General features: G+C 51.2%; 1 protein-coding gene across 2 annotated transcripts; it reads right to left on the bottom strand.

The window, feature by feature from the left end:
• Positions 1 to 765: 765 nt before the first annotated feature.
• On the bottom strand, positions 766 to 9,507 carry LOC142251641 (transforming protein RhoA-like). Of its 2 annotated transcripts, none has more exons than XM_075324621.1 (5): positions 9,407 to 9,507; positions 5,002 to 5,159; positions 4,774 to 4,894; positions 4,525 to 4,655; positions 766 to 1,923 (listed from the first exon to the last, which is right to left on the bottom strand). In XM_075324621.1, the coding sequence occupies exons 2-5, from the start codon at positions 5,155 to 5,157 to the stop codon at positions 1,750 to 1,752; spliced, it is 582 nt and encodes a 193-aa protein (XP_075180736.1). In that variant the 5' UTR covers positions 5,158 to 5,159; positions 9,407 to 9,507; the 3' UTR covers positions 766 to 1,749. The 2 variants fall into 2 exon arrangements, with proteins under 2 accessions (XP_075180736.1, XP_075180737.1); XM_075324622.1 differs by lacking the exon at positions 9,407 to 9,507 and adding an exon at positions 9,127 to 9,315.
• Between the last annotated feature and the right edge of the window lie 2,445 nt (positions 9,508 to 11,952).

Here is an 11,952-nt window from a genome sequence, read left to right as displayed (position 1 = left end):
CAGCATGGAGAGAAGCCAGGAGTGGGTAAATATTGCAAAAGGAATGATGACATAGCTTCTCTAGAGACAGGCTCCTTCAAAGTGATCAGTATAGAAGCATTATAGCCAGCATGGAGAGAAGCCAGGAGTGGGTAAATATTGCACAAGGAGTGATGATATAGCTTCTCTAGGGACAGGCTCCTTCAAAGTGATCAGTATAGAAGCACTATAGCCAGCATGGAGAGAAGCCAGGAGTGGGTAAATATTGCAAAAGGAATGATGACATAGCTTCTCTAGAGACAGGCTCCTTCAAAGTGATCAGTATAGAAGCATTATAGCCAGCATGGAGAGAAGCCAGGAGTGGGTAAATATTGCAAAAGGAATGATGACATAGCTTCTCTAGAGACAGGCTCCTTCAAAGTGATCAGTATAGAAGCACTATAGCCAGCATGGAGAGAAGCCAGGAGTGGGTAAATATTGCACAAGGAGTGATGATATAGCTTCTCTAGAGACAGGCTCCTTCAAAGTGATCAGTATAGAAGCACTATAACGAGCATGGAGTGAAGCCAGGAGTGGGTAAATAATAGAAGAAGGGAGTGATGATAAAATGTATGTTTGGGGACTAGTTATACAGCTTTCCCCCTAAAGACTAATCCTTACACCCCCGACCAGACCCCTATCGATGACCTAGTGACGACTCGCGCCTCTTCTTCCCAGATCGTCCACCCCCCTCAGTATGTAGGATAACGAGACCGAAAATTAGTAATCAGTAATGACAGAGGCGACTTACTAAACATGACTACACGGTTTTATTGTGAAATTCGGCTTTGCTGAGAAAAAGAGAGTGTATTCAGTAAATCTTTTTGAAAAAAAAAAACAAAAACAATAAAACACAAAAAAAAGGAATAAAATTAGAAATCTTTAAAACACACACACACACATACACACACAAAAAAAGCGACTGCCGGGCCCGAACGTCAGCGAGACGGAGGAGCAGGACGGGGAGAAATGATATGGCACAGAGCTCCGCCGTTCTGCAAAACTGCTTCCTTTTCCTGTTTCCTCACCCCCCATCCTGATATTAGACGTCCTCGGCGCCCATCACAGGGGCGTGATCCTCTCTGGACGAGCCCTTGTGGCACTACAGATCCCAGCAGGGCTTGCAGTAGCACAAAAGCTTGACGTGCGGGCTTTCCCGTATGAGCCGGTCCTGCAAACATCGGAGACATATATATGTATATATAGAAAGGGAAGATCAGTTTTTTTTTGTGAAGCAGAATAAAATCCCCCCCACCCCATATTCTGCCACCGTGAACCCCCTAAACCAGCGCTGGTTCTCTTGGAGGGGGGGGGGGGGGGGTCACGGGGCCCATTTTTGGAAATTGCAAAAAAAAAAAAAAAAAAAAAGGAAGAGGTCACCAACTCCTTCAAAAAAGTCCTATAAAGCATGGCACCTGAGCCCGAAGGTTCCCGAAAAAAGGCCGTGGTCCTGTCTCTGTGGATGGAGCCTGCAGAGCGTGGCACTGGCCACGTGGCGTGATGAGGGAAGGTCCGGCGGGTGTTGGCATCTCCTCCCCCGCTGACCTCGAGGAAAAAGGTCCTTCACGATAAGGCAGTGTGGCTGACATAGGAGTGGCACAGCTTCATCACGGGCCCCCTCGTCAGCCCGGGCCCCAGAACAGAGCCGGGGCCTTATGGGCAGAGAGGGGAGCAGACGAAAAGGAAGAGGGGCGCGGGGGGGGGGGGTGATGGGGGAGGGCGTCTTTCTTTTTACAGCAGATCGCACGTGTTCTTCTTGCGCCCCCTCTTGGCCTGCAACGCGGCTCTGGTCGCCATCTCGAACACTTCCCGCACACCGTCCTTTGTTTTCGCGGAGCACTCCAGGTAGCCGAAGGCACTGATTCGGTTTGCCATATCCCTGCCCTCTTCCGGCTTCACCGGCTCCTGTATGGAGAACAATCGTCAGCAGCGGTCTCACACGCGGATCCGCCTGTTCCCAAAAATGGTGCAAATCGACTCACGAGACCCAGCTCTGTCATCTGTGGCTGTCGGACGGGAGCCCGGACACCGACTCTTACCTCTTGGCATCCACGGCCCTTCATTGGGTTGTGCCGGGCCGGCAAATCCAAAGAAGAGCGGTGGATGCCGGGAGGAAAGACCGTTCTCAAGGCTCCCGTCCTACGGCCTCAGGATCTAGAACTGACGGCCAAGAATCCATTCCCACCAACTCTAGGACTTACCGTACTTTTCAGATTATAAGATGCACCCAAAATTTAGAGCTAAAAAAGGGGGTCCGTCTTACAATATGGTGGTCTCTTACCGGGGGCTGGCAGCAGTGGTGGCGCAGGGTCACAGGAGGAGGAGGTGGAGCAGGGCGATGCTGCAGTCTGTGTGACGGGTGTCCCAGATACTGAGAGGTAGACAACCTCCAGAAACTGTCTGCGATGCGGGCTTCAAAGAAATGGCGCCCGGAGGTGGCGAGTGCATAGAGTGAGCTATTAGCTCAATGACAAGCCAAGATCTCATCTGTGCACGCACCACCTCCGGGCGCCATTTTCCTTAACTCCGCTGCCGGGAATCAATGGGCCGGAGGCGGCGCCTGCACAGATGAGTTCTTAAGTCGTGAGCTCCATCTGTGAACTCGGTGCCTCTGGGAGCCATTATTTGAACCCAGCACCACTGACATTTTCAGGATGCTCCTGCCTCACAGGCCGCCACCGCACCGGCCCCAGCACGGCCCGCAGCCGCCCCAGCGGCAGCACGGCCCGCCGCCGCCCCGGCCCTAGCACAGCCCGCTGCCGCCCCGGCCCCAGCACAGCCCGCCACCGCACCGGCACAGCCTGCCACCGCACCGGCACAGCCTGCCAACGCATCGGCACAGCCTACCACCGCACCGGCCCCAGCACAGCCCACCGCCGCCACGGCCCCAGCAAAGCCCACCGCCGCCACGGCCCCAGCAAAGCCCACCGCCGCCACGGCCCCAGCAAAGCCCACCGCCGCCCCGGCCCAAGCACAGTCATCCACCGCACCGGCCCCAGCACAGCGCCTCCTGCTGCACCGGCCCCAGCACAGCGCCTCCTGCTGCACCGGCCCCAGCACAGCGCCTCCTGCTGCACCGGCCCCAGCACAGCGCCTCCTGCTGCACAGGCCCCAGCACAGCGCCTCCTGCTGCACAGGCCCCAGCACAGCGCCTCCTGCTGCACAGGCCCCAGCACAGCGCCTCCTGCTGCACAGGCCCCAGCACAGCGCCTCCTGCTGCACAGGCCCCAGCACAGCGCCTCCTGCTGCACAGGCCCCAGCACAGCGCCTCCTGCTGCACAGGCCCCAGCACAGCGCCTCCTGCTGCACAGGCCCCAGCACAGCGCCTCCTGCTGCACAGGCCCCAGCACAGCGCCTCCTGCTGCACAGGCCCCAGCACAGCGCCTCCTGCTGCACAGGCCCCAGCACAGCGCCTCCTGCTGCACAGGCCCCAGCACAGCGCCTCCTGCTGCACAGGCCCCAGCACAGCGCCTCCTGCTGCACAGGCCCCAGCACAGCGCCTCCTGCTGCACAGGCCCCAGCACAGCGCCTCCTGCTGCACAGGCCCCAGCACAGCGCCTCCTGCTGCACAGGCCCCAGCACAGCGCCTCCTGCTGCACAGGCCCCAGCACAGCGCCTCCTGCTGCACAGGCCCCAGCACAGCGCCTCCTGCTGCACAGGCCCCAGCACAGCGCCTCCTGCTGCACAGGCCCCAGCACAGCGCCTCCTGCTGCACAGGCCCCAGCACAGCGCCTCCTGCTGCACAGGCCCCAGCACAGCGCCTCCTGCTGCACAGGCCCCAGCACAGCGCCTCCTGCTGCACAGGCCCCAGCACAGCGCCTCCTGCTGCACAGGCCCCAGCACAGCGCCTCCTGCTGCACAGGCCCCAGCACAGCGCCTCCTGCTGCACAGGCCCCAGCACAGCGCCTCCTGCTGCACAGGCCCCAGCACAGCGCCTCCTGCTGCACAGGCCCCAGCACAGCGCCTGCCTCCTGCGACCCCTCTCCCCATCCTCACGGTAAGGTGTAATCGGATTATAAGACGCACCCCTCATTTTCCTCCCATTTTTTGGGGAGTAAAAGTGCATCTTAGAATCCGAAAAATACGGTAATTCTCCCGTTTCTTAAAGGGGTTGTCCATAATTTATTACATATCATGCATATCAAATCAGCGGGAGTCCAGCACCGACAATACCACTGATTAGCTGCCAGCAGGTCACTCTGCCATCAGAAGGAAACTTTCTATAGAGCTGGAACAACATTGCTCCGGACACCGTGTAGTGGTCGTTCTCAGGTACTGCAGCTCGCCTCCTATGGAGGTCTATAGTAGCTGCAGTACCCAGAAACGGCCACTACTATGAAAAGCTAGGGCAGCCGATTGGTGGCGGTGCCAGGTGTGGGACCCCACTGATTCAATATTGATTACTATTATGTGAAACCAGGACCACCCCTTTAAGGAGGACTTCTTCCAACTCTAAATATCCTGCAAACCTCCGGCGCCCGCACACCGAGCCCAGGTGTCACCCACCTGCTTCATCTTGGCCAGCTCTCGCCGGGTGTGCTCGTCGTTCCTCAGATCCTTCTTGTTTCCTACCAATATTATGGGCACGTTGGGACAGAAATGCTTCACCTCCGGAGTCCACTTCTCGGGGATGTTCTCTGCAAAGAAGAAATGTAAGACGTCTCTAAGTCTATGAGGGCCAAGCTCCAATACGAGGTGGGGCCTCAGGGTTTGGACAGGTAAGGCGGCTGTCGGATATCTCCCTGCGTCACTCACCCAAGCTGTCGGGGCTGTCGATGGAGAAGCACATGAGGATGACGTCAGTGTCGGGGTAGGACAGGGGTCTCAGACGATCATAGTCCTCCTGGCCGGCTGTGTCCCACAGCGCCAGCTCCACCTGGAAACGCAAAGCTTTAGTCAGTCGGCCAGGGACAGATCCCCCTAACATGTGCGGCCATATCCCAGCGGGTGAGGATATATCTGCTCTTCTTACACTTCTCTTACCTGTTTGGAGTCGACCTCTATGTCGGCCACGTAGTTCTCGAAGACGGTGGGGACGTAGACTTCAGGGAACTGGTCCTTACTGAACACGATGAGCAGACAGGTCTTCCCGCAGGCGCCATCACCAACAATGACCAGCTTCTTACGTATAGCAGCCATGTCTGAGGAGAGAAGGAAGATGGCGGAAGTCAGACACCTCAGATCCTCGAGGGAAGTCACCGTACGGACATCACACAGCGAGAGACCGAGGAAAGACGCACATTCTTCTCAGCAGCCATCAAACTCGCTCTAAGGGAAGCCGCACATTCTTCTCAGCGGCCATCACACTCGCTCCGAGGGAAGCCGCACTTTCTTCTCAGCGGCCATCACACTCGCTCCGAGGGAAGCCGCACATTCTTCTCAGTGGCCATCCCACTCGCTTTGAGGAAAGCCGCACATTCTTCTCAGCGGCCATCACACTTGCTCCGAGGGAAGCCGCACATTCTTCTCAGTGGCCATCACACTTGCTCCGAGGGAAGCCGCACATTCTTCTCAGCAGCCATCACACTCGCTCTGAGGGAAGCCACACATTCTTCTCAGCGGACATAACACTCGCTCCGAGGGAAGCCGCACATTCTTCTCAGCGGACATAACACTCGCTCCGAGGGAAGCCGCACATTCTTCTCAGCGGACATAACACTCGCTCCGAGGGAAGCCACACATTCTTCTCAGCGGACATAACACTCGCTCCGAGGGAAGCCGCACATTCTTCTCAGCGGACATGACACTCGCTCCGAGGGAAGCCACACATTCTTCTCAGCGGACATAACACTCGCTCCGAGGGAAGCCGCACATTCTTCTCAGCAGCCATCACACTCGCTCTGAGGGAAGCCACACATTCTTCTCAGCGGACATAACACTCGCTCCGAGGGAAGCCGCACATTCTTCTCAGCGGCCATCACACTCACTCTCTGAATGCTGCGACTTTTCTCTCTGAAGCCGGAGCACTGACCGGGATTTCTCCATTGACTCTCAGCAGTGGATCAATAAAGAACGAACGACACTCGGGGGGGAAACTAAAGGACAAAGCGTCTCATCTGCTTTATGTGGATCCACAAAATCCGGTCACAATGTGACTCTGATCCTCACAGATCGGGGGACACAGAGCGACTAATATAATGGATCTGTACGAACCAATGAGACTATGGATCTGAGCACTGCCAGAGAAAAAGATGGACGCGTCATAGACTGTATTATACTCCAGAGCTGCACTCACTATTCTGCTGGTGCAGTCACTGTGTACATACATTACTGATCCTGAGTTACCTCCTGTATTATACTCCAGAGCTGCACTCACTATTCTGCTGGTGCAGTCACTGTGTACATACATTACATATCCGGAGTTACCTCCTGTATTATACTCCAGAGCTGCACTCACTATTCTGCTATTGCAGTCACTGTGTACATACGTTACATTACTGATCCTGAGTAACCTCCTGTATTATACTCCAGAGCTGCACTCGCTATTCTGCTGGTGCAGTCACTGTGTACATACATTACTGATCCTGAGTTACCTCCTGTATTATACTCCAGAGCTGCACTCACTATTCTGCTGGTGCAGTCACGGTGTACATACATTACATTACTGATCCTGAGTTACCTCCTGTATTATACTCCAGAGCTGCACTCACTATTCTGCTGGTGCAGTCACTGCGTACATACATTACATTACTGATCCTAAGTTACCTCCTGTATTATACTCCAGAGCTGCACTCACTATTCTGCTGGTGCAGTCACTGTGTACATACATTACTGATCCTAAGTCAGCTCCTATAATATACTCCAGAGCTGCACTCACTATTCTGCTGGTGCAGTCACTGTGTACATACATTACATTACTGATCCTGAGTTACCTCCTGTATTATCCTCCAGAGCTGCACTCACTATTCTGCTGGTGAAGTCACTGTGTATATACATTACTGTTCCTGAGTTACATCCTGTATTATACTCCAGAGCTGCACTCACTATTCTGCTGGTGCAGTCACTGTACATTCATTACTGATCCTGAGTTACCTCCAGTATTATACTCCAGAGCTGCACTCACTATTCTGCTGGTGCAGTCACGGTGTACATACATTACAGATCCTGAGTTAGCTCCTGTATTATACTCCAGAGCTGCACTCACTATTCTGGTGCAATCATTTTGTACATACATTACTGATACTGAGTTACCTCCTATATTATGCTCCAGAGCTGCACTCACTATTCTGCTGGTGCACTCACTGTGTACATAGATTACTGATCCTGAGTTACCTCCTGTATTATACTCCAGAGCTGCACTCACTATTCTGCTGGTACAGTCACTGTGTACATACATTACATTACTGATCCTGAGTTACCTCCTGTATACTCCAGAGCTGCACTCACTATTCTGCTGGTGCAGTCACTGTGTACATACATTACATTACTGATCCTGAGTTACCTCCTCTATTATACTCCAGAGCTGCACTCACTATTCTGCTGGTGCAGTCACTGTGTACATTCATTACATTACTGACCCTGAGTTACCTCCTGTATTATACTCCAGAGCTGCACTCACTATTCTGCTGGTGCAGTCACTGTGTACATGCATTACTGATCCTGAGTTACCTCCTGTATTATACTCCAGAGCTGCACTCACTATTCTGCTATTGCAGTCACTGTGTACATACATTACTGATCCTGAGTTACCACCTGTATTATACTCCAGAGCTGCACTCCCTATTCTGCTGGTGCAGTCACTGTGTACCTACATTACTGATCCTGAGTAACCTCCTGTATTATACTCCAGAGCTGCACTCGCTATTCTGCTGGTGCAGTCACTGTGTACATACATTTCTGATCCTGAGTTACCTCCTGTATTATACTGCAGAGCTGCACTCACTATTCTGCTGGTGCAGTCACTGTGTACATACATTTCTGATCCTGAGTTACCTCCTGTATTATACTCCAGAGCTGCACTCACTATTCTGCTGGTGCAGTCACGGTGTACATACATTACATTAATGATCCTGAGTTACCTCCTGTATTATACTCCAGAGCTGCACTCACTATTCTGCTGGTGCAGTCACTGTGTACATACATTACTGATCCTAAGTCAGCTCCTGTATTATACTCCAGAGCTGCACTCACTATTCTGCTGGTGAAGTCACTGTGTACATACATTACTGTTCCTGAGTTACATCCTGTATTATACTCCAGAGCTGCACTCACTATTCTGCTGGTGCAGTCACTGTACATTCATTACTGATCCTGAGTTACCTCCAGTATTATACTCCAGAGCTGCACTCACTATTCTGCTGGTGCAGTCACTGTGTACATAGATTACTGATCCTGAGTTACCTCCTGTATTATACTCCAGAGCTGCACTCACTATTCTGCTGGTACAGTCACTGTGTACATACATTACTGATCCTGAGTTACCTCCTGTATTATACTCCAGAGCTGCACTCACTATTCTGCTGGTACAGTCACTCTGTACATACATTACATTACTGATCCTGAGTTACCTCCTGTATTATACTCCAGAGCTGCACTCACTATTCTGCTGGTGCAGTCACTGTGTACATACATTACTGATCCTGAGTTACCTCCTGTATTATACTCCAGAGCTGCACTCACTATTCTGCTGGTGCAGTCACTGTGTACATACATTACATTACTGATCCTGAGTTACCTCCTGTATTATACTCCAGAGCTGCACTCACTATTCTGCTGGTGGAGTCACTGTGTACATACATTACTGATCCTGAGTTACCTCCTGTATTATACTCCAGAGCTGCACTCACTATTCTGCTGGTGCAGTCACTGTGTACATACATTACTGATCCTGAGCTACCTCCTGTATTATACTCCAGAGCTGCACTCACTATTCTGCTGGTGCAGTCACTGTGTACATACATTACATTACTGATCCCGAGTTACCTCCTATATTATACTCCAGAGCTGCACTCACTATTCTGCTGGTGCAGTCACTGTGTACATACATTACATTACTGATCCTGAGTTACCTCCTGTATTATACTCCAGAGCTGCACTCACTGTTCTGCTTATGTATAGGATACTTCCGGTCAGTGTTTAGCCCCGCCCACACGTCATGACGTCACTCACCCGCACGATGTCAGCTTTACACTAATTACTGGTAATCTTCGTTATTTTGCGCCCCTGACTCTCGTTAGTTTAGTGTCCGCAGCCGCTCCCATGACGTCATTTGCACTTCCAGTAACGTCACGTGACACACGGGCGGGGAAACACCCTTACTGCGCTCCCGCCTTCTAACAAAGAATTTCCTACATGACGGGAGAGCAGATCAATTCCTAGGCGCTGAGCGGCAGCTCCCGCGGCCCCCGCCCCCGGTGCAGGCCCCCGCCCCCGGTGCAGGCCCACTCACCGTCCGCTCTGTCCCGCTGCTTCCACCCGTCTGATCAGCTGTGACGTGACAAGCGCCCGCCCTCCCAGCCAATCAGAGCGAGGGCCGCCCGAGAATGACAGCCCAGGGAACCAATAGTGAACCGTTCCCAAGGAACGTAGGAAAGACAGGAAAAGGATGTGATTGACGCCTGAAATCATCCAATCAGAAGCCTGACAGTCCGCCAGACGCCTGACCCTTCAATTTGACGTATAAACATGCACTGATCACATGATCAAGAAGGCACAGCGGCCATTTTGGAAGAGGGCAAATGTCTAATCAGCGTATTCCTGATAAAGAGATGTGAGTGTAAATAATCACTGACGATCAGGAGAGATCCGCGCACGGCGTGTCTGATTGTGGGAAGCGTCAAAACCTGCGATTATAATATATGCACCCCGCGACTGCAGCTCTGGAGGATAATACAGGAGGTAACTCAGGATCAGTAATGCATGTACACAGTGACTGCACCAGCAGAATAGTGAGTGCAGCTCTGGAGTATAATACAGGAGGTAACTCAGGATCAGTAATGTATGTACACAGTGACTGCACCAGCAGAATAGTGAGTGCAGCTCTGGAGTATAATACAGGAGGTAACTCAGGATCAGTAATGTAATGTATGTACACAGTGACTGCTCCAGCAGAATAGTGAGTGCAGCTCTGGAGTATAATACAGGAGGTAACTCAGGATCAGTAATGTAATTTATGTACACAATGACTGCACCAGCAGAATAGTGAGTGCAGCTCTGGAGTATAATACAGGAGGTAACTCAGGATCAGTAATGTATGTGCACAGTGACTGCACCATCAGAATAGTGAGTGCAGCTCTGGAGTATAATACAGGAGGTAACTCAGGATCAGTAATGTATGTACACAGTGACTGCACCAGCAGAATAGTGAGTGCAGCTCTGGAGTATAATACAGGAGGTAACTCAGGATCAGTAATGTAATGTATGTACACAGTGACTGCACCAGCAGAATAGAGAGTGCAGCTCTGGAGTACAATACAGGAGGTAACTCAGGATCAGTAATGTAATGTATGTACACAGTGACTGCACCAGCAGAATAGTGAGTGCAGCTCTGGAGTATAATACAGGAGGTAACTCCGGATCAGTAATGTAATTTATGTACACAATGACTGCACCAGCAGAATAGTGAGTGCAGCTCTGGAGTATAATACAGGAGGTAACTCAGGATCAGTAATGTAATGTATGTGCACAGTGACTGCACCATCAGAATAGTGAGTGCAGCTCTGGATGATAATACAGGAGGTAACTCAGGATCAGTAATGTAATGTATGTGCACAGTGACTGCACCATCAGAATAGTGAGTGCAGCTCTGGAGTATAATACAGGAGGTAACTCAGGATCAGTAATGTAATGTCTGTACACAGTGACTGCACCAGCAGAATAGTGAGTGCAGCTCTGGAGTATAATACAGGAGGTAACTCAGGATCAGTAATGTAATTTATGTACACAATGACTGCACCAGCAGAATAGTGAGTGCAGCTCTGGAGTATAATACAGGAGGTAACTCAGGATCAGTAATGTATGTGCACAGTGACTGCACCATCAGAATAGTGAGTGCAGCTCTGGAGTATAATACAGGAGGTAACTCAGGATCAGTAATGTATGTACACAGTGACTGCACCAGCAGAATAGTGAGTGCAGCTCTGGAGTATAATACAGGAGGTAACTCAGGATCAGTAATGTAATGTATGTGCACAGTGACTGCACCATCAGAATAGTGAGTGCAGCTCTGGAGTATAATACAGGAGGTAACTCAGGATCAGTAATGTAATGTATGTACACAGTGACTACACCAGCAGAATAGTGAGTGCAGCTCTGGAGTATAAAACAGGAGGTAACTCAGGATCAGTAATGTAATGTATGTGCACAGTGACTGCACCATCAGAATAGTGAGTGCAGCTCTGGAGTATAATACAGGAGGTAACTCAGGATCAGTAATGTATGTACACAGTGACTGCACCAGCAGAATAGTGAGTGCAGCTCTGGAGTATAAAACAGGAGGTAACTCAGGATCAGTAATGTAATGTATGTGCACAGTGACTGCACCATCAGAATAGTGAGTGCAGCTCTGGAGTATAATACAGGAGGTAACTCAGGATCAGTAATGTATGTACACAGTGACTGTACCAGCAGAATAGTGAGTGCAGCTCTGGAGTATAATACAGGAGGTAACTCAGGATCAGTAATGTAATGTATGTACACAGTGACGGCACCAGCAGAATAGTGAGTGCAGCTCTGGAGTATAATACAGGAGGTAACTCAGGATCAGTAATGTAATGTATGTACACAGTGACTGCACCAGCAGAATAGTGAGTGCAGCTCTGGAGTATAATACAGGAGGTAACTCAGGATCAGTAATATATGTACAGAGTGACTGCACCAGCAGAATAGTGAGTGCAGCTCTGGAGTATAATACAGGAGGTAACTCAGGATCAGTAATGTAATGTATGTACACAGTGACTGCACCAGCAGAATAGTGAGTGCAGCTCTGGAGGATAA

The sequence above is a fragment of the Anomaloglossus baeobatrachus genome, chromosome 9 (genome assembly GCF_048569485.1).
Source record: "Anomaloglossus baeobatrachus isolate aAnoBae1 chromosome 9, aAnoBae1.hap1, whole genome shotgun sequence".
NCBI classification, from domain to species: Eukaryota; Metazoa; Chordata; class Amphibia; order Anura; family Aromobatidae; genus Anomaloglossus; species Anomaloglossus baeobatrachus.
Note: the sequence above shows the minus strand (reverse complement) of the source record. Positions and strands in the feature narration are given on the sequence as shown.